At 40.9% G+C, this 25,716-nt stretch overlaps 3 protein-coding genes across 7 annotated transcripts in view; 1 reads left to right on the top strand and 2 right to left on the bottom strand.

Moving 5' to 3' along the window:
• The window catches only part of LOC143359788 (monocarboxylate transporter 13), a 192,652-nt gene extending 174,450 nt beyond the window's left edge, over positions 1 to 18,202 (top strand). Inside the window, exons 9-12 of the mRNA XM_076798033.1 lie at positions 766 to 1,051; positions 2,892 to 3,066; positions 11,125 to 11,331; positions 12,607 to 18,202. Coding sequence (XP_076654148.1) covers positions 766 to 1,051; positions 2,892 to 3,066; positions 11,125 to 11,331; positions 12,607 to 13,028 — 1,090 coding nt within the window. The 3' untranslated portion in view covers positions 13,029 to 18,202. The remainder of the gene's footprint in view (positions 1 to 765; positions 1,052 to 2,891; positions 3,067 to 11,124; positions 11,332 to 12,606) is intronic.
• On the bottom strand, positions 9,602 to 25,495 carry Dare (NADPH:adrenodoxin oxidoreductase, mitochondrial). Of its 3 annotated transcripts, none has more exons than XM_076798037.1 (6): positions 25,371 to 25,495; positions 22,491 to 22,629; positions 22,077 to 22,295; positions 21,792 to 22,007; positions 21,199 to 21,469; positions 9,602 to 9,639 (listed from the first exon to the last, which is right to left on the bottom strand). In XM_076798037.1, the coding sequence occupies exons 2-6, from the start codon at positions 22,608 to 22,610 to the stop codon at positions 9,617 to 9,619; spliced, it is 849 nt and encodes a 282-aa protein (XP_076654152.1). In that variant the 5' UTR covers positions 22,611 to 22,629; positions 25,371 to 25,495; the 3' UTR covers positions 9,602 to 9,616. The 3 variants fall into 3 exon arrangements, with proteins under 3 accessions (XP_076654152.1, XP_076654151.1, XP_076654150.1); XM_076798036.1 differs by lacking the exon at positions 9,602 to 9,639 and adding an exon at positions 18,478 to 18,836; XM_076798035.1 differs by lacking the exon at positions 9,602 to 9,639 and having other exon boundaries at positions 20,475 to 21,469.
• Positions 22,675 to 25,377, bottom strand: Aft (cap methyltransferase 2). 3 transcript variants are annotated; one of them, XM_076798031.1, is made up of 4 exons: positions 24,479 to 25,377; positions 23,673 to 24,406; positions 23,050 to 23,599; positions 22,675 to 22,970 (listed from the first exon to the last, which is right to left on the bottom strand). In XM_076798031.1, exons 1-4 carry the CDS (start codon positions 25,110 to 25,112, stop codon positions 22,861 to 22,863), a joined length of 2,028 nt encoding a protein of 675 aa, XP_076654146.1. In that variant the 5' UTR covers positions 25,113 to 25,377; the 3' UTR covers positions 22,675 to 22,860. The 3 variants fall into 3 exon arrangements, with proteins under 3 accessions (XP_076654146.1, XP_076654147.1, XP_076654145.1); XM_076798032.1 differs by having other exon boundaries at positions 23,673 to 24,922; positions 25,026 to 25,377; XM_076798030.1 differs by having other exon boundaries at positions 23,673 to 25,377.
• Positions 25,496 to 25,716: the final 221 nt, after the last annotated feature.

Here is a 25,716-nt window from a genome sequence, read left to right as displayed (position 1 = left end):
TCGTCTCTTGGCTTCGCCTATCTCTGTGCATCTTTATGCGAAGCAAAAATGTTTGCAGTCATTCAAACATATTTATTTCTTAACACTCAACTGTACTCATTCTGCCCATAATAATTTCCATTAGATTACATATAATATGACTGCAATTTTAACACTAAACTTCATTAATTTCTTCTGTTAGTAATTTCAATAAATTGCAGATAATAGAAGTTAGTGTTCTCAACACTAAACCTAATATTTAATAGTTTTTCCAGTCCACAATTACCGTGATTATGCTGACATAATCTTCTCATATTTAAAGGGCAACGTATGAATACTTTCAACTTTCGGTAGATTTACCGTCGGGTTCTTTTGATGTCTCTACTACTTTATCTGTCACCTACCAATTTCCCTGGTAAATTCACAAAATGCTCGAACCATCGGCCTCATCGGTTTCCACAAAAGAAGTTCGATTTTCCCGACGGGTTGGCAAGCCGAGTCGGGTCTCGAGCAATCGATCGAAATTACAGGGGCATTAGTACCCCGGGAAGCTAACGCAAAAGAAACACTCGGGCTTGATGGGCACCGTGCCGCGGAGCCAGCGGCGCCATTTACATTGAAAACATTTTCGGCGCGGTAAAGAGCGTAAGAATTTTCCCGAGACGCGTATCGACGGATCTCGGGGCGTTTGTATCGAAGCGAGACGAGACGAAGCCGGCGGTCGGCTGGCTTCACAAAGGCGAAGTAATTCCGTCCCAGGACCGTAACCTCGCGCTGTTTTCTCAGAAAGCTGGGCTGGAAGCGCGGCATGCAGTCCGTGACCGGCGCCCTCTCGCTGGCATTCTTCCTCGGCTTGATCTACAAGAGTGCCTCCGTCTATCATCCCCAACGGCGGGCCATGCTGCACCTGAAGAACCAACGGGGAAAGCTGAAGGATAGGAGGACTGCTACCAAGGTGCCGCCCAGGCAGCCCTGGGTCGATCTCAGCCCGCTGGGAAGTCGTCCTGTCAGAATGCTTATGCTAGCCGCTGGCGCCGCTGGATTTGGTCTTTACACACCTGCCTTCTACATAGTGAGTACCCCGAACAGCTAGAATCTTTCCCACAGGTTGAAATGTTTCGAGATCAGTTTTTTAAAAATTTATTTATTGAACCTGGGACCCTGGGCTCTTTACCCTTTAGCCCTTCCAAGGTGGAAAGATGTCATATAAGAAGATAGATGTATTCCTTCGGAATGTTTGCTGAGCTTTATGTCATTCTTAGAGTGATTGTCAATTGTCAATCACATTTAGGAGTATGTCACTTGCAACTAGATCATCTTGAAATAATGTCTTCGATCGAACGCGTGGAGGAGGCCGACGTCAATTCAGACAAGGGAATCGAGCCAGTGATTAGTTAGGCAAATGGAATAAATCAAGCATTGATCAGGCCGGAGAGTCGAGCCAAACATTAATCAGGCAAGTAGAATAGGTCACGTACTGGCCGGACAAGTTATATGGACTCGTCGATGGCCAATTAAGGAGAATAGGTCGGTGAATGGTCAGTCAGGAGACGTAAGTGATTAATCAGACGGGAAATATACTGCCAAATGTACAATAGACGAGAATCGTGCAGTATCGCTTCGAAAAGTATCTTCTTAAGGAGCCACGCATACACCTAGACCTGATAAAGCTATGGTGAAATACCAAATTGTAAGAATCCTAGATCAAAAGATTCGTATGTCTACCTTAAAAAAATGGGTTTCAGAAATGGCTGGGAAATCTTTTCTGCTTCGAATTTCCCCATAAAAAATTTCACAATTTATAATTAAAAGTTCATATTTTCGAATGTATATAACAGTTAAAATAAGAAAATTTGTTCACTATACAAAAAAATACTAGAAATTCATCTGAGTTTTCTGCGTTCTAGGTGTATGCATATTGTTAATCTAATAATTGATACAAGCACATATCCGTACCGCAGTTTGGCACCACGCAAGCATATCAATCAGAGTTTATACATGACCGACCAGCAAACCTGAAGTTTTGTGATAGTACAGTGACAACTATCGGAGGCAAGCATCGTTTCAGAATAAATGCGGTCCAGTTCCTCGATCGTTGATCGCTGACCAGTCTCCCGAGGCTCAATTACGAAACTGCCGCGAGCACAATCGCGTATAGCAATCAACCGAGTGGCTCGAGTCCCTAACTCGATTGTCCGACAAAGTTCCGATGAAGTTGGCCGGTTTACACTCTCATAATCGTGGCTGACCAGTCGCGTGTCTCAAATTCACTTCTCGCGCTCCTGTAACCGATCCGTGTTCCATTAGACGGTAGCCGGTAGTTTGCCAAATTCTCAATCGGAAATCGCGAGAGATAGTCCATCTAGAACAATGAAGCTGACACCTGAGAAATTAAAATCATAAAAATATAAGTGACGAGAGGATTAAATTGATTTTTCCCCATTTGTCAAAAGAGTGACGACAGGGTTAAATTGATTTTTCTCCATTCGCCCCTTTCAAGGAGGTACCAAATTTTGGGGGACCCTGGAGATATAAAAATAAATAAACAAGAGAGCCACGGGAGGGTTAAATTATTATTTTTCCCCTTTCATCTCTTTGAAGGAGGTACAACATTTTTGGGAAACCCACTCTGTAGATCTAAAAATAAATAAACAAGAGAGTGACGGGGAGGTTAAATTAATTTTTCTGTAGATCTGAAAATAAATAAACGAAAGAGTGGCGAGAGGGTTAAATTGACTTTTTACGCGTCCATGTAACAGGCTGCGAAGGGAATTTGATTTTAATTTGTGAGACGACTCCTGAAGTCTTGATATTTCTTGTTGATTGCTAGAGTCTATCTTCGTAGATGAATATCTAAATGCCTATGTTTGCATGGTCATCCACAGTCGAGTAACAAGCAGCATCGGTTCCAGGCTGTACACGGGCATGAGGACGGTTTAGAGCACAGCGCTCTGGTGTTGCTGCAGACTTGTTTGGGCTTGGCAGCAGCCCTTGGTTGCGCGGCATGGGGAGTCGTTACCGCCAGGCCATCTGCTCAGTGTCTGGTGTCGAGACAGTATCTCTGCCAAGCGGCGCTCCTAGGAGTTGGTCAGTATACAACTTGTCATACTAAAGCCGGCCATGCTCGCTTTAAATGTACATATTTCGAGATAGACCGCTCTCAGACGACAAAGAACACGCGTAAACTAACCACACAAAATAGCGTCACGCGTCGACTAACAAGTGGAACAGGTTTACTCGTAGCCAGACGGGTGTACCTTAATTGAAATGATCGTACCTAATAGAAGTGGAGCGCATCTATGTATTTCAAGACAGACCCTTCAAGAGGAGGAACAAACCAATCGCGTCAAGTATCGTATACAAAATAACGTCACTCGTCGAGTAATAAGTAGAACAAGCGTATCTGTAGTCAGACATCATTCAGTTCCAATTTAATTGAACCACTGGATTAATATGAACACGGATCCATCCATGGTTTTATCGATTAACACTCAGGCTGATAGAATTCATAAGCTTCTCTCACAAAATAATGTGCGTCGAGTAACAAGTAGAACAGGCTTGTCTGCAGTCAGACAAGTGTACCATAATTGAAATTATCGTGCAAAGAACCTAGCATACGGGGACTATATACTTTCCAGATAAATTTCAGTCTTTTCCTCTGGCGGTGTGCAGATGTAGATGCAACAAGTGATGTAAACCTATCACTGCTCAGACGAGTGAGTGGAACGTTCGGCCAAATTACCCTCGAAGAACAGCGAACTCTTCTCGGACACTTACTCAAACTGTCCTCGTCCATAAATCCCCGTAAGATCGACCCTATAGCGAGCCAAAATTCAGCTTCATTGAAATTGCAACAATTCAATTATTAAATTTAATATCCAGTTATAATCATATTTTGTTATCAAATTGAAAAAAATTGTATCAACATTCAAAATCCGGGGAAATAATATGAATTTACTTAAATTTCTCGGGGGCAACATTAACGCACGTTAAACAATTACCAGCTCTGTTGTAAACGTTAAATCTGCGAATTAGTATGTTTGCTTTTAAAATATTATACTTTAGACATTTTCATACCAGTAACATCCATTACTGTATGTACATTTTCCTCGCCGAGTTGCAGGGCCATTTATTTTAATTTTTTTAAAAACAGTGATGTCGAGGCAAAATGCTACAAATATTTAAAAAAATAAACTCAAAAAATATGACAGAATTTATTACGTGTTTTATTTATTTTAAGATTATTTTTAGGATATCTACAAAGGATACTACCAGCAAAAATAAAATTTGATTGAACTCCGCTTTCTTGAAATGTGTCTAGAAAAATCGAAGAGCTGCATAAACATTCGGAGGCTAATAATCACACAACATTAGATACTGTCTAAAATCAAGTAACAGCAGAGTCCTAGACAACAATGAAAATTATATGGAAAAATAGTTCGAGGTGCACAGAATCGAACAGTGAACAAAATAAATATTTCGAAAATAAGATTTCGCTATTTTTCTGCAATCGATCGAGATCTAGTTTGTGGATATGGCTGACGCTTTGTGTCGGTGGACTCGAACAGAGGGTAAGCCAGCTGAACGAGGGGCAAAGACGTGTGCACGCGGCCGACACTCGAAGAGAGCTCGCCGACTTCAAAAGGGTGATGGAGCAACCCCCCTGGAAAGGGGCTGGGGGTGTCTACCCCAGACTGAATGAGGACTGCGTTTAGAAGCCTCCGGACGACGAACTTTCGGAACGAAAGCGCAACACGGTTGGCCAGGCCGCGGCCAGCTTTTTCTTTCGGGACAATGATACGAGCGGGGGTGCACTGACGATGCGCCGGCTGTGGCTCGTCTGCGGAAAAATCCATCGAAAGTTTTCGCGACGTCTTCCGCACGACCCGAGTCTCCTAAAGAAACTCCACTACCCTCGTAACTTCATTGTCATGATTAGACCGCAGCTCTTTATGCGAAATTAAAATGTTCTGCGTTAAGTGCGGAGAACCAAAGTTAAATAGAAAACTTTCTTTTTTAATGATTTTAATCATCTTTCTGCTGCTTTGTCTGCTCATTTTTGTCAAGAATGTCTAATTATTTTTTTTTTAACCCTGCATAAGCAGTACATGATGTAAAGTATGGAATAAATAATACACGATACGCAATCTACAATATAGTGAATGTAATGTCGTACATATAATAATATTTAAAACCAGTTTACAATCATTTTATATATAATGGAAACGAGTCATAATAAACAGCAAGATTAATCGAAACGCAATTTTAGGAACAGTGTTTAATGCCAACAGTGACGAACGTTTTCCTGCAAATATTGTTATACGGTTTCGAATTGGCCAGGAATATTTTCAAAGAATACAGAGGCAATACGCGAAACGATAAGGGATGTTTTGAGGGTTCCGGAATATTTCATCTGCGGCCGAGCGTGAAATTTTCATCCCCTTGTCGGGAATTGAAATCGTTCCGAAGTGTCGTGGCCAGCGACAAGGAAAGAGAGAGAGAGAGAGAGAGGGAGAGTTGAATCGTGCCGATTCGCGCGAAAGTATCGGCACGCTTTTCGGAAAGGCGAGTTCTCCGAACGTATGGCAGGGAATTTACGGGGGTGGCTTTTGCTTATCAGAGGAAACGGCAGAAAGGGGTTCGAAATGCTGGCGATACCGGCGAGCCTGGAGTATGATTTATTTCTTCCTGCTCGAGGGAAACTACATTTCCTTTCCAATTAATTCCACGATCGAAGTTCGATGGTAACTTTTACGGAAATGTTGAATCGCGTTACTCAACTCTGATCCTGAAAAGACGTTCTTGAAACACTTTGAAACTGTGTGAAAGAGAGACGATATTGTTGCTGGTATGAGCCTCTCTTATGAACAATATATCACATTTTTGTACACTTTTGTAAAACATAATTTAATGAAGTGGAAAATTGGCCAGCAAATTTTCTTACACTTCCCCAAAATATAGAAACATTTTTAACCAAATGAGAAATTGATTAGCAGACTGTGTTCTCCCCTTTTCTGGACACTGTGTAACTTTTTTTTTTTACGCAGTATTAAAATACAAAGCCATTTGTAACCGACTAGAGACTTGGCCAGGTCAGAAAACAGCACAGGATCTCGACAGCAAAACAGCGACAGCACGACCAGGTCAAAAACGACCCCAAGAACGCATCAGGCCTAAAAACCAACTCTATCATCAATTTCCCTACTGCCTGCATTACAATCTTGATCACCATAAAGAAACTTTCGACTTAATGAGAGAAATTTCGTGCTCGGAGCCAAAAGTACCCACTAAAAGTAGAATAAGACCGCCTTTAGTCAGACGAGCTTAACGAGTGCGTTTTTAGCGCGACGACTGTACGAACCATGGCCGTGCTCCAAGAATAGATCATTAATACTCCAGATTTAATGCATTTATTGCAAAAATGATCGAATGCAAAACAGTGACAACATTTAAACAATTTAAAAATGTACTATACCCAGCTTATTACAATCATTAAGAAAAGACATGAACGTCTACGTGACCCTTATAGAGTCAATTTAATTCCGACAATTTTTCCATAAAAATCCGTCCAATAAAAACCATTCAGAGACACAGCTCCCATAATCAAACTACACCGAAAATATTCGTCAAAAATTGCGACTCGAACGCAGAATAAAATTTCTCGTGAATTAGATACTGCGGCTCCGATTGCACGGGTACGTTGACTTCGGATGGACTGTACCCAGCGCGTTGACACCGTGGTAATAATAATATTGTATGTCTAGAGGGACAATGTAGGCAGAACAACGGAGCGGTTAGAATGCAGAACGTACGAGGAAAAATTCCCGGGGCGAGCGTAACTCGTAATCAGCGGCGAACCGTATTTTCGTCGTGTAGGTGCACGAGTCCGCCCCCACACCTCCCCCTCAGCCCTCACCCCGGATAAAAGGAGACGTGACAAGCGGGAGTTAAATATACAACCGGGGAGGAGAGAGTCCCCAGCCCCAAAAACCGGCTTATCCACGTCGGGATAGATCGAGCTCCCTGCCAGCGGTGCATGGCGGTTTGCCCGCAGGAAATAAACCATCCGGGGAAAAAGAATTCACAATTTTCTCTCTCTCTCTCTCTCTCTCACCCCTCATATCCCTCTTTCCCTCCATTTCTCTCCAGACAGAGAGGGAGAGAGTGAGAGATCTTTTTATCTCTCGTTTCTTTCTTTTTTTTTTTTTAACGGAGAGAGACGCGTGCTGCTCTCGTCGCGTTTTATTTTCCAGGAGTCCGGATGTATCGGTGCGGGAAGAGCGTGGAGTACCTAAGGAAATTTGTTTTTTGGAATTTTTGAAGGCGGTTTGGCCCGCGAACGTCGCCCGTTCCTCGAGGTAACTGAAACGGTTCGCTCGACTCGCCGAGCCAGCGAGATATATTTTCCTGGAGACGGTTTTGCGGTTCTCGGTATTGGTATGGTGGAGAGACGTAAATCTATGGAGCCGTTCGATAAATTCTCTTTTTGGCTCGTTTGATAAATTCTCTTTTTGGCCGCGGAGCGGGGAAATTCTTCCGTAAAGCGTACTAGTTTACAATTTCAGTTATTGGATAGAAGGCTTGAAACAGCTTAAGGGGAGATTCTCGAATAAACGGGGGGAAAAGAAGCTAATTTTAAATCCATTTATTAAACATAACTTTATAATCTTTCTTCACTCGAAATTTCTCGAAACTTATCTGAATGTTTAGTAAAAACCCGGGGAAGTATTGCTGTAACATCTTTTCTAGTATACAGGGTGTTCACGCTATTACTAGCCAGCGTTTTTCTTGTAAATAATAAATATTAGAAGAAAATGAAAGAGGAAAAAGTCGTACTGTTTTTTATACGCAACAGAATGGCGTATGTAAAATTTTTGTGTTTATACTATTTTGTTAGATATGAAGGTGACCTTCAATTTTTTAAATGGAATGTTGTATATTTTTCGATGTCACATGCAAGCGTGTGTCTAGACGAATTCAACCGTATACTGCACAGTGACCTTCAAGGTCATGCAACGTGAGAAGTGTAAGAAACATTTTGAATATTGCATACCAATGCGAAGTTACTTTTCGTACCGAAGTTGTCGGATTTTCTTCAAAATGTAAAAGGACTTCTAACTTTTTATCTTCAGAAAGAAGACATTTCCGATTATGACACTTATTTTGGAAAGACCCTGTTCCCTTTGAAACGCTTGGCACACGAAACAAACTGATTTTCATTTGGTTGCACTCTGTCCGGATATTCTTCTAGGTATTTCAATTTACTTCGTCTTTTATTTCCATTGCACTGGTAATAAATGCGTACCAAATCCGCCTTCTCGTAACGATACATTACTATGCGATATTACCAATCGGTTTCGGAAGTAATACTGAGAAATTGTCTCGTCATAGTAGAAACCAGAAGTAAACACTCTGAATGTGAATGACAACATCATCTGATTCGTATGAAGAAGGAATACTTGTAAACACATCGGTGTGAAATATTCAAAACGTTTCTTCCATTTCTGACCTTGCATGACCGTGAAGGTCGCTCTGCAGTATACACACTTTCATGTGATGTAAACAAATATACAGCATTCCATTTAAAGTTACCTTCATATCTATCAAAATAGTATAAACACAAAATACATTTTCTAAGTTAATCTAAGTTATCTTTTTGCAGTGTTGGGCACTGAATTTTCCAATAAACGCGTCTCCACCATCTCAATGATCACGAATGAAGTCGCTGTGCAAATCTCGGTGGATCAAAATAGAATTATTTTCTGCCAATTACCGTAATAAAAATATCATCTTCGACAATAGTAACGCACAATGATTCACGCGCGTTCCGGCGACGGTACTCGTTAAATTATCCCCGGCTGTCGTCATCGTCTCACGTTGTCGCTCTCGACGAGCGGAAAGAAAGGAACAAGAGATGATGTCGAGCCGTTGTCATCGTGCCGTGTTGTTCTTCCCATCGTCGACACCGTCTTCGTTTAGGCTCGCCGTCGCAATGCGCCTCGCGTCTCGTTACCTCGTCCCGTTTGCTCAGTTCTCCATACTCGCCAGAGGATCGAGGTTACTCTGGAAACAATCCGCTCTTCCAATACGACCTATCCCGCCGCGATCCTTGACCAATCGCGATCGCGGATCACGCCGGTAAACGCTCTCAGTGAGGAAAACAATGAAACGAGCTGCTGGAATTCATTGTTTCCACAGATAAAAAATAGCGGTTTTTTAACCATGTAACGAGATGCTAAAACTGTAAAAATATCAACTGGGTATCTGATAGCTTCTACGAGAAATCGGCATCTCAAAAGTTTTTCATTTTTTAAAATTCGGTTTCGAAGCTGAAAATTTTGAAAAAATGCACAGATGTGCATTCTAATAGCTAAAATATGCCGGATTTTTTTCAGAATTTTCAAATGAAGAGGATAAGAGAAATTACGGGAAAAACTGATTTTCTTTGTCACCCCATTACTACCCCCCCCCCCCCCCCCAAGGCGACATATGGGGTTGAAAATTGGCGCAAAGTATTTTCTTTGGATAAGCTATCGAATGGCCTATTGCAAATTCAATTTGGCTAGACCCTTTCTGAGGATCACAATTTTTGACAAAATGCCAGTCGAACGCAAAGATGCTTCTGGAACAGCAGCGGTTACTCGGGTATTTTTTCAGATTCTGTAACGAAAAAAAATTACTACAAGTGGTACAATATGTGTACTTTTAAATAGTGTGTTCGTTAAAAAAAAGCGTGAATTAATTTTACCAGAGAAAATTTCCGAAGATCGTGTTCCCAGGCGGTTAACTAAGCATGACCGCTTAATGCGCGATCGTTCGATCGTTAATTTCGGGCTCCCTCATCGAGAGTTTGATGATCGAGCGATTGTAGGTTGGCGTGTTGCAGGATGCGCCGTTTCATTGCTTTATTTCCGGTTCCGCTAATGACCGTGCACCGTAAGAGGATTACAAAATAAACTGCACCTTGTACCGTGCTGAATGGCGACGCTAAAATTCTCTCTCTCTCTCTCTCTCTCTCTCTCTCTCTCTCTCTCTCTCTCTCTCTCTTCGTGTGCAGGTACTGATTGTTGAAAAATGACAAGCGCGATCCTCGAGAACGTCCGCCAGAGTCGATAAAAGAGTAACTCCAATTTCCGTCGTAATAGCGCTGTTTACTCCAAGAGAGATTACTATTCGCGTCGATATACTCTGCCGTCCGTATTATCGAGACATTTATTTGTGTCCCGGTAACACAGTATTTGCAGGGAATAACGATAACGAAGAAACGTAATGGCGGAGCGTCATTAACGGTCGCGTAGCGCAGCTATAAGCCGCCATTATCAGCCCTCTGATCAAATAATCCCTCAGTCGTGTTATTACTCGAAACTGGAGCGACTCTCGTCTCAAAGGTGCGCCGTGTCGACGTCCCTCTTCTCATCAAAGCTTAAATAATTACGAGGCGAACAGATTTGAATTTATTACTGACCTAATCCCCCGCCGCTCGTGATAGTAATCTCCGTAATCCCGCCGGCGGGACTGGCGACATGCTCCGGGAGAAAGGTGGTCGCTTTTGTTCGAACATCCAACCCCTGGTAGCTTTTGCATTTTTTTCTACGAGTAATAAATCAATTTTTCCATTTCAAAAAATATTCGTATCACAGCTCAAAGTTTCTGGATTCGTGTACAAAAAGAATCTTCCAAATCGGACGCGTAGTTTTGAAGATAAAAACTTTTTCGTGAGACTCTGTCTTGTGAATTTTAGAAAATACCTTAATGATTTTCGCAACTAATACATAAATTTTTCTACTTAGAAAAATGTTGTATTACAGCTCAAACTTTCTATACTCGTATAAAAACAAGAAATTTTCCAATCCGATTCCTAGTTTTCCGGATAAAAATTATTTACTGCAACCTGATTTTGTACGAAAACGAAAACAATTAAAAATTCGTAAGCCTGTATTTTACGAACCAATTTGAAATCAGCAAAGTGATGACTTATACTGCCACTAATTTTCCACGTTCTACGCCCCTGTTTCATTTCGGATAGAAGTCTTGGTTTCAATGTCGAGGATATCGCGTAAGAACGCGTCGAGCGTCGTCGCGAGAGAGGTTCTACGAGAATTTCATAGGCGAGAGTGCGATTGAATTTTCCTTTTCTGATTAAAGCAATAGCACAGGTGGCGCTGGGCAGTGTACAGGGTTACCACGGTCTGGTCCTGGCGTCCGGGCTTTATGGTGCTTCCCTCGGCGGCGCCCTTTACTCTCTGAAAATGCTTGCCCTCGAAAGATTGAGGACGAGACACTTCGCGCGGGCCTGGGCTCTCGTGCAGGCTGCGGAGGCTCTACCTATTCTTCTCGGAGTTCCTCTTACCGGTAAACTCATTTACTTCACGAATTCAGACTCCAACACTCAAGCACCCGAACAGTTAACAGAGATTTGTAGCGGGACCAACGGAGCTGACGCGTGGAAGCAATTTTAGTATGCAAACTTGACCTAGACTCACTCTGCAAAACCCTGGATTCAATGTTTCAGCGTGGAGGGGAGAGCCAAGGTGAAGATTGTAGTAGCGGTCCCTTTGGGGAGCCCTAGGTTTTGCATTGCAGCGCAAAGGGTAGACAGACAGACAGTCGAGATGAGAATAATAACACAGAACCAGCATACACTCCTTTTCTAAACCTTGAATCCTGTATTACATGGATGAATGCTAAAGATTATGGCCTCTTTTGGAAGCCCTAGACCGAACACAGCAGTACAAAGGAGGCAGCCAAGATGAGAATCACGACTCAGACTTAATCTACACCTCTGTTTCAATCCTCAAATCCTCTAGTAACTCAACAGTCCATTACTAAGGATTGTGGCCCTTTTTGAAAGCCCTAGGTCCAACATCGCAGTTGAAAGGAGAGAGCCAAAATGAGAACCAGGACTCAGAATTAATCTACCCCTCTGTTTCAATCCTGAAATCCTCTAGTAACTCAATAGACCACGACTAAGGATCGTGGCCCTTTTTGAAAGCCCTAGGCCCAGGATCGCAGTTGAAAGGAGACAGCCAAGATGAGAACCAGGACTCAGAATTAATCTACACCTCTTTTTGAATCCTGAAATCCACTAGTAACTCAACAGACCACTACTATGGATCGTGGCCCTTTCTGAAAGCCCTAGGTCCAACATCGCAGTTGAAAGGAAACAGCCAAAATGAGAACCAGGACTCAGAATTACTCTACCCCTCTGTTTCAATCCTCAAATCCTCTAGTAACTCAACAGTCCATTACTAAGGATCGTGGCCCTTTCTGAAAGCCCTAGGTCCAACATCGCAGTTGAAAGGAAACAGCCAAAATGAGAACCAGGACTCAGAATTAATCTACACCTCTGTTTCAATCCTCAAATCCTCTAGTAACTCAACAGTCCATTACTAAGGATTGTGGCCCTTTTCGAAAGCCCTAGGCACAGCATCGAAAGGCGATAACCAAGATGAGAATCATGTCCCAGAAATAACCTTTTCCAAACCTTGAATCGTCTATTACTGTACTCAGTCCGCCCGCCCAACCAAGAGGAAACTTTTCTGGGTCGCCAATCCGAGGAGAAGTTCTTTAGCATAGTCTACGACCGTTTTGAAGGGCAGCAGGAAACTTTATCTCCTTGTTTTGCAGGTTACATGAACGCGTACATCCCAAGGGTGGGCTACTACGCGTGCATGTTAAGTTCCTTGTGCGGCGCGGCGTTGCTGTTCCTGGTCGGCTCGGGTCAGCAACCATCATCGCCAACGATGATCCCAGACTCGCACCTGTCCACCTCGGCCGTGCCCCCGCCGCGCACCTGCCCGCCACCACCTAGGCCCAGGCTGCCCAAGTCGCAGTCCCTTCACGTGCCCTTGAACATCGACGAGAGCCTGCGCGATAGGGACATGGAGAGGATGCATACTGCCGATCACTATTACCAGCCGCAGTTCTACGGGCCCATCAGGCCCAGCAAGAGCGTGCCCGAGGGACTCAGCCATCAGGACTCATACAGGAGTCGACCGAGGCGTCATCGTGACGTCACTGTCATCGAGCAGATCACCACATGCGTCTAGAATCCTTACTGTAATTAACAAGGAACAGAAACTAGGAGCACGAAGCTCCTTGCGATTATGGTTGCGGCTCGCTCGAGTATGGAGGCGGTTTTGATGATCCTAGGGAGCAGGATGTGCTGCATGTACAGGATGATGGCGGCATGTATGCCCGAGGGGACTGTGGATCGTATGCGTTTTTAAAATGAATTGTTGTGACGGAGAAACTTGGCAGTCTGCTCGGCAGTTGTTAATGAGATGAGTGCAAGGGGTTAATGTTTGTTGCCATACATGTTTTCTAGCAAAAATCTGCAGGTACCGTAAATGCGTAAAGAACGGCAGTCTAATTATAACGATTTTAACATGCTGAAAACGCACAAGATCCACAGTCCAACTTCGCGAACACGAGCTCAAACCGTCGACAGGTTGAATGGTCGTGTGTCAGGGACTGGGACGAACGAATTCATTTTTCCCGGAACGGGAGGCAACGGAGTCGACGGAAACATTTCAATTACGAGGAAACAAGGTCGAGGATCGATCGCCACAGTTCTTTCACGGAGCGGTTGATTATGATCCCGTGCGGCCCGGCGAAATTCGCGATCTTCGGGCGCGCACGCAATATCCGCGGGACAATGAGAGGAGCCATTATCGCGACACGGCATTCAGGATACTCGGCGTGCGCACGGTTGACATGAAAATCGCGCGTCATCGGAAATTCGATTGAACCGGGGATCCCGTGCGGGCCGGGTTCGGGTTCGGGAGCGGTAGCGGGTTCGGGAGCGGGTTCGGACCAGGGGCGCGTGTCAACAACACCGAGCCTCTCGTATAAGATTACCGCCGGTCAAACTACGATGATTGCGTTCGGCCGTCAGTAAATTTCGCGTTTATGGCCGAGCTGATGTTTGCCCGCGACCCCAGAGACCCAGAGCCGGGTGCAAAAGCTGGCGCTGCGCGCAGTTCTCACAAAAGCGTGGACAAAAAGAGTCTACGCTCCGCGGAACCTAATCTACCCTCGGGCGACTGACCTTTTTTACAATGACACTGTCCAGGATCCTCTGGACCGTTCTCGGATTTATTTGTCAGTTTTTTTTTTTTGGACGTATTTTTGAAGGCGCTTCCTGTGGACCATTAGTGTTTTTGCTGTTCATAACGTAACTAGTATTCGTTTAATTTAATTAACAGTCCTTCAGAAAATTGTTTAAAAATTTTGAAGTACTTAGTATAGCGTCATACTCTGGCCAAGCGCTTAGTTACGAATTTTGTCCACGTTTTTGAGCAAATTGACCCCAGGAATTAGTTCTCTCGAATTTTTCTCTCGCCACGTCGACGCATGCCGTCGGAATAAACAACACGAAACTATTCGATTTGGTTCTGTTTTTCTGACCGGAAAAAAGTACCGCGAAACTGGAGCTCGCCGTTCTATTTCAATCCCTTCGTTGCTGACCTCGAAAGCAATAATTTGTACAATACGAAGAAATAGAAAGAGCCGAGCGTGTTTTTCGAGTTCCGTTTCATTCTGTCAATTAATTCAGGCTGGATTCGTTTCTGTTTAATCTTTCAGGGCTTTGTGATTCTGATACGGGAGAAATCAAAAAGCACGAACGCTGCCGGATACAGATATATCAAAAGTAGAAGCGAAAGGTTTAAGCGTCGTACGATTTTTAAACAAGAGATGATTATTGTTCGCGCGACATTGAAAGAAAACCAGTTAGAGAATCAAAACACGAACACGGAACATAATTAATGAGACTTTAGGAAAATGAATCTTAGACTGTTGAAGTATCGTTAAGAGGATTTATGCCGAGAGGGATGGTATTAGTGTGTACGTAAACGGAATTTATATAGTCTATCTACGATTAAATTATCAGAGTATGATAGGGAAATACTTATCCGTGTTAATGGGTTCTTAGGTACAATTTGACAGCGAGGGGAATATCAATCCATTCACTATTGTTTCCATATCTCCAACCGGCAATTACAAAATTCAAATTTGTTCAAATATGAATTTCTGTTCAACGAAATCTTATTCTACTGAAAAATTTAGTTATTCATAAGGTCTAGTTAAACTACAACTTCTCAAGAACTTTTTTTATCTGTTCTAGTCGAAATTTGTACTATGGGGACATTTTTCCAAAATATTTGACGTTCTATGTTTTAAATAGGACCTATTAGAGTTCCATAATTTATTTGATACTTTCCATTATTTCTAACGAAACAACTGTTTATTTAACCCCTTGCACTATTAAATACAAGTGTTGCTCCCTTTTCAAAAATTCAAATGAAATTATTATGAATGCAAAATTTCAAACAGTCTACAAAACGAAAGTGTTCTTAAAATTCTTTTAAAATTAAAATAAAATTTCATTTGTTTGTGTCGACGTTACAGAACATGTAAACACACACACAAAGAGATACATTTCACTTTTCTTCCAGATTCTTTCGGATCGATACTTCCCTCCCTGTTCACGAAATGAAACACTTAGGACACGAAAGGGAAAAGCGAGTGAGTCAGCGTGTCGAAGAGAGCGAGAAAGAGTGAAAGAGAGAGAAAGTGAGAGAGAATGAGTTAAGTTTCTAGAGTGAAAGATATATCGAAACTGGAGCTGGTCTCCAAGAATCGCCAAAGCGAATCGCTAGTCGAAAGTTCGTTTACGTCTAAGGTACAGTAGAAACCTCGAAAGTAAGTACAACTTAGGAACAATTTACGCATATTATTATACCGAGAGAGTACGAGGCGAACGAAACGGAAAATCAAAACGCTGGTGACCAAGTATCACGGTCGAAACGATCTTTATCTAGTCGGACGAATTTTTTTCTGTAACTCGTACGTATATCTGGAAGCTCAATAATCATTCCTGATAGAGGGACGATAGTCGTTTCGAACTTCCAAAGAAGAAACATAGTCCCCGGAAGCTTTTAAGTGAGATTGTACGCCACCCCGCAAACAAGTATTCTACCATTAGCTGAAAGATTCATCCCGGATTCTTCACAGTACTTGCAATTACTCGAATTATCGTCTAAGAATTGACTGAACACTTGAGTCGACATTAACCTTTGATTGGTGTTGCTGGTCTTTTCACGGTTCTCGATTCATCTCGAAGAGTTCTTCAATTTTTGTTGAAGCGGCGAAAATTAAAAAGAAGAAAAATGTTCTGGCTCCGCCATCTTGATTCCCACGTCGGCTTTTCATCCTGTCGAACATGTTCGCGCGGGGGAGGAGCACGAAGGAAGAATTTTTGATCGCAGCACCAATTAAACGTTACAGCGTTCTATTCCTATTAGCGAGTAAAAGAATCATCCGAAGACTTTGATACGGGAACTGAGTCATCAAACGGTAAATGATTAGTACCTGAATATTAAGTGTTCTAGGTTTACACGAGTAACCGCGTGAGGATCGTTCGATCGTCACCGAGCATCGTTTTTACACATAGATAGATTTTATTCTGAACGGCTGCTTCGCGATCGAAGCCTCCAAGATCGATCCTCGAGGAGGATGAGATTCTTCTTTCTTGAGGACGCACGAATCGAACATGGCGTCGGAGCACGAGTTTCGTGAGACCCGCTTTTCTAGTCGTTTCTACACACACACACACACACATACTTCTGCTCTTTGCTGTTGCTTGAATCACCGCAGTACCGTTCGAACGTTCCCGAAGATTGCCTTGTTGATTGCTCCGCAATGATCTCGATCGAGGACAAACGAAAGTAGGCTACTTCGACGGAAGTAGAGCGCTCCCGGTCGGGAACAGTCACCTAGTATCTACGAGGATTCTTTTTATATCTGACTGTCTCTCGATGTAGTTCTGATTTTTTGACGAATTTTCGCTCGACCGCTCGCGACACCGAAATGGCGTCGACGGACGACCGACTTTCACGATAAACGACCCCCGCGATCGTATTGTAGTTGTCGCGGGACTCGAAGCAACCGTTCCGAACACGGAACTTCTTCAAGATTCTCTTCGGTACTCGTTTACTATCGCGAAACGTACGCGGAGGTTCGCGGAGACGAAAACCGGACGCGTTCGCGACGTTCTTCATTCTTCTCTGTGGCGAATTGTTTGTATACTGCCAATTTTGATAGGACACACCGAACTCTTCCCGCTTGACACCGTCTCGACACCAGACAAGTTCACTATTTCTGTGTAAATCGTAATTCACGGAACCGACTTGCTCGTTGCAGAGTTAATCACGCCGCGACAATTAATTGTTCTCCAGGAGTTTCGGTAGCCGCGGATAGGCGACGGGACGCCGGAATCTCGTTCGAAGATGACCACTCAATTTGTACATTTTTCAAACTTTCATCCTGGTAGCGTATAATTAATTATAATAATGCTTATGAATCTCTCGACTTTACTCGACGAGCATCGATAGCCATTTTGTTCACTCTTCGTCTGGTAAACATGTTTTCTTGAACACGACGTATTTATTCGCATGACACGTTGATTTGCCGATAGACCGCCGCAAAAGTGATACGAGATCGAAGCAATTTATTCAATTAAAATTAAGAAGACTAGAAGATTTACTCCTTGTGAATCGTGTCTGACTAACAACGTGTTTGATATTCTTATATTGATTATTGCTCGTTTATAGTCGTTCATTTCCTCGTTATTGGAGAACAGAGGTTCATTCGACGGCGATTTTCGTTATAGATAAGCGAACGTACGCTTACTGAGAGAAACCGGATGATACGATAGCGATTGAAAGGGCCGAACTATGATCGAAACTTCCGGCGTTGACTTCTAACTGCTGTATAGAAACGTATTAAACTTTCGTAGGAGAAAGGAGGCTGAGCTTTACAGGAAGTATTTGCACAATCACAATAGACTTCGAAACGGAAAGTCATTTCAACATCGACTCTCTACCCCTTTAAATACTTTTAACTCCCCCCTCCCCCCTCACCACTCCTACCCAATCCGAGAATCTTTGTTAGATGTATTTCGAGAAATCTCTGATATGTATACAATTATATAAATTATATACATATATATGTACATACATGTATATATATGTGTATATACATATACCGATTCGTAAAAAGCTTCTTGTAAACATTTACGGATAAACTCGTATAAATTTCTTCACCTTGTAAATATGTACAAGGTATCCCCCTCCCCCACCCGTTTACGAAACGTTGAGCATTTTGTAAAGTTTTATAAATAGTTCTATGTAGTTGAACAGCTGGACCAATAAAACGTATATCCGATTGTACGTGTCAATTATTTTGACTTTTCTTGCCTCGACGCCGCTGCGAACTATAATCGATAATTGCGCGAGATGAAACTGTAATTTCATTTTGGAAAGAATAAAACTGGGTCGGTTCAGTAGAATCCTTGGAAGTTTTGTAACCCGTTCGTTAACACTGACAATTTTCTACGATGTCCAATGATATTGTTACTTTATAGTTAAATAAGCATATTTGTATGCTTCGAAATCAATTAATAGGTAGTTATTCAAGAAAGTGGAATTAATAAATTCGGTCGATTCGGCGGAATTCTTTTGTTCGAACGTTATGAATTAAATACTATTGTGCAGCTGATATAAATATCACTTTCAAAGAATTTGGAGTCTCGTGGCCATCGCGTGTCGTCCGAATGAAAGTGCTTCCTCTGAAACCGCGAGTTTCGACGGGTCCCGCGTCCGGTTTTCTGTTGGAATTTCGCGAATCTGCATCGCGGCCCCGAACAATGGCCGCAACGGGGATAAAACAATAACGAAGTCTGCGCGCACTTGATAAAAAAGGAAGGGCAACACGTTGCTTTGAGGAAGGGAATTTACTGCGCAACAAACGCTGACTCCAGCACACCGCGTTGCACGTCGTCGCCACGAAATTTTCTGGAAAAAAAGAAGAAAGAATAAAAAAAATACAAAAAAGAAGGAAAGAAGGAAAGTGCCAGAGAGAAGGAAGCAGGGAAACAAACTTGGCCGGAACAACGGGTACCTTTTATTCGTTCCCCCGCACCCGTTGCTTTTGTGCCCGAGAATGCTGCTCTCTTTGTGCTCGGTGTAAGTAAACGGTAGGAGATTTCAAATTGCAAACTTTCTTAGCGAAAAAGTTCCGCGAACAGACGTGAAATGTAGTCCGCGCTCTCGCGTTTTAATCCTACAGAGATAAGCACTTATGCGGCAGAGCTGCGTACGTGTCCGACTCTGTTTATTGTAACAGTATAAAGTTGTTGCGTGCGAACATTAAATCTTTTATGCGAACTTTAATCCGCCTAGTGGTTTCGTTCGTTTCAATCCGCCCCTGTTCGTTCCCCTAAGAAAATGTACTCTTTGAATTGATTTTACGAAGTCTACGATGATGCTACATTTTATTGTAAAAGAGTAACTACGAAGGAAATGGGAATCAAGACAGGACAAAAGTTTTGCAAATAAAATCCATTTAATCACAGTATCATTTGGCTTTTACACTACCAATAAAAATGTAATTTATTCACCACTAGCAACTTATCCCCTGCGTTTCCGATGTTAAGTCATTCAAACTAACTCTACTCTTCCATTTCTTTAAAGCTGTGGGTTCATAATTATTCATACAAACTATTTAAACAAATATACATAAAAAGAATTATTTGCTCTGTAAAATCTGAAAATAGCGCCACTGGACGTAGTGGCAAGATGCTCAAACTGTTAGGCAAAATTACCGACAGTTGATATTTATTTTTTATCGACAGAGAGCTTTGGACGAGGTATATGAGTAGACCAATCACCATATGGGGTTTCGTGTCTCACGATCTGAAATACCGACATCGTTAACAACTAGATTTCTTACGCCCTCTACGCTGACAAACGATAAATGTTAGAACTAGATCCACGAGAGGCTTAGACCATATACCTAATAGGTATTACCTATAATAAATGTTGGGAACTCCGAACGGAGGAATGACAACTTTAAACAAAACTATTTAACGAACTTTAACGTTAATTTTCAACATTATAAACAATTTTGCGACAACACATTTTTACGACTGTACACTGAACCGGAGTATAATATGAAGGAATATATAAAATCCCGTACCTACTCCTGTCTACTCCTGTACCTCGTCTGTGCTTTGGATACCGACGGTATACCTCGTCTGTGATACGAAGTTGTCGCATTTGGCATAGGTGACGCCACTGCATCGTTTTATATAAAAATTGCTCTGCCGGTAATTTTGTCTAACATTTTCAGCGTTTTTCCATTACGACGAATGGTGCCATTTTCAGATTTATAAAGCAGATGATTCTTGTCGGGATATGCACGGTATCTTATGAGAAAAATAGCAAGAATTTACCTTACGTTTATGATCATTATATCCCTCGATATCCTAAGTATCTTTAGGCCAGAGTACCCCTATCACAAAGTGCAATCTTCCACCTTTAATTTGAGCTCTGAAACATTCTTACAGGAATGCAATTTAAAGATCATTTAAAGGATATCTTCATCATGAACCGTATACCGCATGGAGCATCACTACATTCCTACCTACACTCATTTCGAACGGCAAAAAGTGATCGACAAAATTAAAAAGAATCGCCAAAAATAGGTCCTCGTAGGCTAATTAAAAACTAGTTTAAAAAACAATTTTGTTTAATGAATACATTAAATAATTACAACAACGTATAAATATCCTTCCGTAACTCCTTCCATTTTCCATGAATCATCTCGAAGCTATTTCTAACATTTCATTTATATCAACTATCTTTTCTCTCGGCTTTCCCAATTCTTTTCCTCTTTCACACTCCGCTTTATCGATCTTTTTCCAATCATTATACGATACCGAATGTATATTCTTTTGTTTAAGAATTTGGTACAAGCCCACCGATCCAGCTTTATTTTCCGCAGCCGAGATCTCTTTGTTCATTAACCCACCGACATGGAACGCGTTTGTCATGGTTGATAATATTACGCCAACAGGGCCCGTTGCGACCCAGCCAGCAGCATAAATGTTGCCTGCAACTTTTCCCATTGTATTTTTCACGCGTCCGATCTCGCTATCGAATGGTATCGACTCGTCGATCGAAACGGATTGATATCCGATACTACGTAATGCTAGGCCGCAGGGAATCTGTTCAACCGATTCGGTAGGTACTGCTATTTGTTTTTGAGAATCGTTCCCTTCCAGTCTGTTTATTCTTAGCTTAACTCCTTCGACTCTATCAGAGCCTAAAAATTCTATAGGACTTCTTAAAAATATCGGATGTAACTCTTTCATACCGTGCGTTGTGTTCGCAGGTGTTTCTCCCAGAGACTTCAGCATAAGTTCTGTCAGTCTTCTACGTGGCCTTGCCAAGCTTTCAACTATGTCTTTTACACCTACGAAGTCAGCCGGACGCCAGTAAGTTTTACAACCATCTAACTTTATTATCTCGCGTAACTCCGCTATCGTGAATGCGGCTTGCAACGGCCCCCTTCTTCCGACCAACGAGACTTTGCGCACTTTGCTTTTCGATAGTTGTTCCAAGGCGAATGATGTTATATCGGTGGTCTAAAACAGTAGAATTACGAGTGAATTAGAGAAACGTATTTCTTAACACTAGATTTACGGGACCCGTCACAATGACGGATTCTAATATTTTTAATTTACGAATATTGAGATTGTAAAGATGCGTCCATGAGGAATTATTTAACAAATTGATTCCTTTAGGTATATATCATTTAAAAAGGTGGCTACAAATTTCGATAGATACATTCATGTTATTTTTATAAAGTAATGTAAAATAGACACTTTTACTGCTCTGTAAACCTAGTGTTAAGAAAATGTTTACCAAAGGTTTCACTGTTTGCATTCGGACAAGATTAATACATACCCTTAATTTATCCACTGGTGTTAGCAGAATTCTCGCGATGTCTATAGCGACGTTTCCTTGACCTAGCACTACTGCTTCTTCCACATCCAAATTCAGTTTCAAATTACTATCTGCCGGCACCCCATTGTACCAACCAACGAATCGTCTTCCTGATATAACATTCTCTAAATTTTCTCCGGGTATATTAAACTGTTTGTCCTCTTCTGCACCATACGTCTACAACAACCTACTACTAAATATCCGATCTTAAAGATGAGCAAAGATAAGAACAATCTATTTACATACCAACAAAACTGCATGATAAATCTCTTGCAATTGCTGTATGCTTACATCTTTTCCTACATTAACATTTCCTATAAATTGAAAACGCGGATTAGACGCTGTTTTCTCGAAAGTGTGAATAACGTTCTTTACTTCCGGATGGTCTGGAGCTACCCCGAAACGTACCAAACCGAACGGAACTGGTAATTTTTCCAATACGTCCACGTGTACATCACCGGAAGTCTACACGAAATCATTGGATAGTAGTAGATTATGCTTATATTTAGACTGCGAATGATGTGCATTTGTGACAAGTACGAGTAGATGTACAAGTAAAAATTTGTTAATTATAGCTTTTATATGTCTTGCAATTGATGCAGACCAATTTTTATTTTGCATAAAAATCCGCAGTCTACTTACATCGAATTTTTTACATACCTTTAAGAGTTGTTGTGCAGCATAAAATCCTGCGGGTCCTGCACCCACAATGCAAACTTTTGGTATAGCACGTTCGGTTGAAAATAGACGAACGCAACTACCAATTGCAGCAATTTTCATGATAGTAGTTTACGTAGATCTAAAAACATGGATTAGAAATTGCACTAATTTTTCCTATGCCGTTTATACATTAGAAAAAAAACCATAAATTTAAAAAAAGGAGGCAGCCAAGAACTATTACTTTTGAACGTATTCTGGTAAAGAAATTCAAGGAAAGGAATTCACCATTTAAACACATACAATTGTTGTTTATTGTAGCAAAAGTATTGATACAAGTTTGGCCGTTCACATATTGTAGAAACGTTAAGTTTTAGTTTCTTTCTTCTTTAATATGTTTTTCTAATGTAGTGAAAACATAGTGAATGTACGATTTGATAATCCAGTGATTACTACTCACTATCGGGAAGAATAGATCACTCTCTAGAAAGACGAAAAAATAGAATAGAAAAATAATGTACAGCATGAACATTTTTTCTGGGACACACTAATCATTTCTTACCATACAGGAACATTGCAGAGAATATTTGCAAAATAGCAATTCCTGTTCCTTGAACGCCAGAAGAAATAGCTTTAACATCACTTAAATGCTTCAGTATCTCCTTGGTATCGTTATAGTGTTCTAATGTGATCTCTGAACCAATGTTGGTGCAAATTTGAAATGTAATCGAATCAAAAGTACAACTTATGAGGTAGAGTAGCCCAACATTGAAACATGTGAGCAATGGGTAACCAACTAATACTAAAGTGTCTCCGATGTCGAGGCTCTGTATTGTATCGTAAATGGTATTAATCGTTTTGTGGGTATCATAGACATCGGTAAATTGAAATGCTAAAATCTTATGCCCTGATCTACAGAGAATCTTTTTTTTCAATTTGTTGACTGTTTTTATGGGAGGGTATTGTATCACATATTCCATGTTAGTGAGAATGTCATCGATTTTCGTTTTTATTATAAATATATCGTCACTGCAGAATCTTGAAGAGTACACCCTATGAAATACTTTTGCCAATGAAATTTGTAAACCTCCTGGTAAATCATTGACCGTGAACTACAAAGGAAACAATGATTTTTAGTTTTTACTGTAATGAAATTTTAAGTTTAGTCCAAGTAAAATATCTTACTTTCAGAGTTGTATCTGAAGGATATTCAGTAATCTCTAATCTGTTCGAGTCATCATAGAGAGCTTTTAATTGATCCCATGGTGCTAAATGATGTCTTTCGCAACGTTCATTGTAAGATCCACGCATCATTTTTCTGAATCTAACACTGTTAGACGATGTCAGTGTTGTATTTCCCACAATGTCTCCCGACATCATTTTTCTTATATTATAGTCTGCAATATATTTCTCAGCAACCATATGCTGGATTTGTTTGATATCGTTAATCATTGGAACGATATTAGATTTAAATGTAATAACATTATTCATTATGACCAGACTTTGATGATACTTAAAAAATTGACTACACTCTACAATCTTTGATATAAATGCACTCGGAATATCGTCCTTATTAAACATGGCTTTTTCAGGGCCACATTCGTAGTACTTCATAAGCTCCTTTAAGTGTGGCAGCACGACTGAACGCCCCTTAAAATTTGTGCAGACAACATATGTTTCTGAATTTCCTTCTTTACTCGTTGCCGGTTTTATTACATTCACTTCATTAAAACAACAACACAGTAAATAAAGTAAGCAGATCGAATGACATTCAAAAGTAGTAAATATCTTTAATACAAAACTTCCCCCAGTTTGTAGAAAATGCAGAGCAGCTATAGCTTCGCAGAAGTGTAAATGCGCCACTATATTCTCTTGTTCACCTGGATCGCCTGTACAATCTATACTGCCGTCAGCAGTGACTAGAAATACATTGTTACGAGGTTCTGAAGCTTTTATCAGTTCGTTCAAAGTTTCTAAATTCTTCAGGTTACCAGTATTATCTTTCCCGAAACACCAATGGTCTAATGTGTGCCTTATAAATCTATCATCAGTGATCATCTCGCTAGTGGAGTAGCCTTCGTAATGTGGATTTAGTGTTGTAGCAGTCCAATCCCATTGAATCTTAGGCATATTCGTTTTTAACCAGTGGTTTAAAGATGTTACAAATGCTCCAGGTGCTTCGCATAAATGGACAGACTTGAAGTATCCATTATTATTATCAATATGGGCTATCGGTATTAGAGGGAAGGACGATACTATTTCATAAAACTTACACCATGCTTGAGTTAAAAATTCTGGTTCAACTTGCTTCCTCAAATATGACATAACATTCCTTGCACTGTTCCTATTTGTTGTGTGCAAATGCCATTGTTCGATATTATAATTGTTTAATGAACTCTTTATGTCATTCAACTCGTGCTTTAACGTTTGCAATTCTTCAATGTTCCACACAGGACACGTAAACATTGTTTGTGGGTTAGGTAAATAATAACATTCATTGTCTTTGATTGAAAAACGCTTATTGAATAAATTATTTACACGTTCCGTTGTAGTTAGTAGTTTAAAATGTGGAAAACTGGTAGATGATATTTGCTCTTTAGCTTCGACGGGTTTAACAGTTTCCATTGCTCCCTTTGAATTGCTTATTGTAATTTTTGGTTAAGGAAAATGTTGATAGCATCGAAGCAGTCTTATACGATTAGATAATATTCTTTCACATAGTTTCTCAAAGCATCGTAGAAAGATAACGAAATAAAAGTGATAGATATTGCAGTCATTCTTTGAAAATAGATGTATACATTAGAAATGTTTTAAGGTTAGAACTTTCGATGTAACTGTTTGGCTGACTCCTTTTTCTTTACATATTACACGATTATATCTCACCTCTTTACAATATAAACATAAGAAGAATATTCTATTTATTTTATGAAATTCTTATGCTAATCGACAGTGTAAATTCATAATACAGCACATACTGTCAGTTATGTTTCATCGCTAATAACATCACTGATATCGTATGACTTATGTACAAACAGTGATGGGATATTGAATGGGTTTTTCGCGCATGTGCAATGATTTTAGCATCAGTAAAGTAAAAAGTTTGGCTAAAATGGGGTACCTTGAAATAAAATTTTCAATTATTTGTAAAAGAATATAATATTTTGTAGAAATTAAATATTGTTATAGATGTAAAATCTTCATGATAGAATTGTTAAACATTAGTTTAGTT

This window comes from Halictus rubicundus, chromosome 12 (assembly GCF_050948215.1).
Source record: "Halictus rubicundus isolate RS-2024b chromosome 12, iyHalRubi1_principal, whole genome shotgun sequence".
NCBI classification, from domain to species: Eukaryota; Metazoa; Arthropoda; class Insecta; order Hymenoptera; family Halictidae; genus Halictus; species Halictus rubicundus.
Note: the sequence above shows the minus strand (reverse complement) of the source record. Positions and strands in the feature narration are given on the sequence as shown.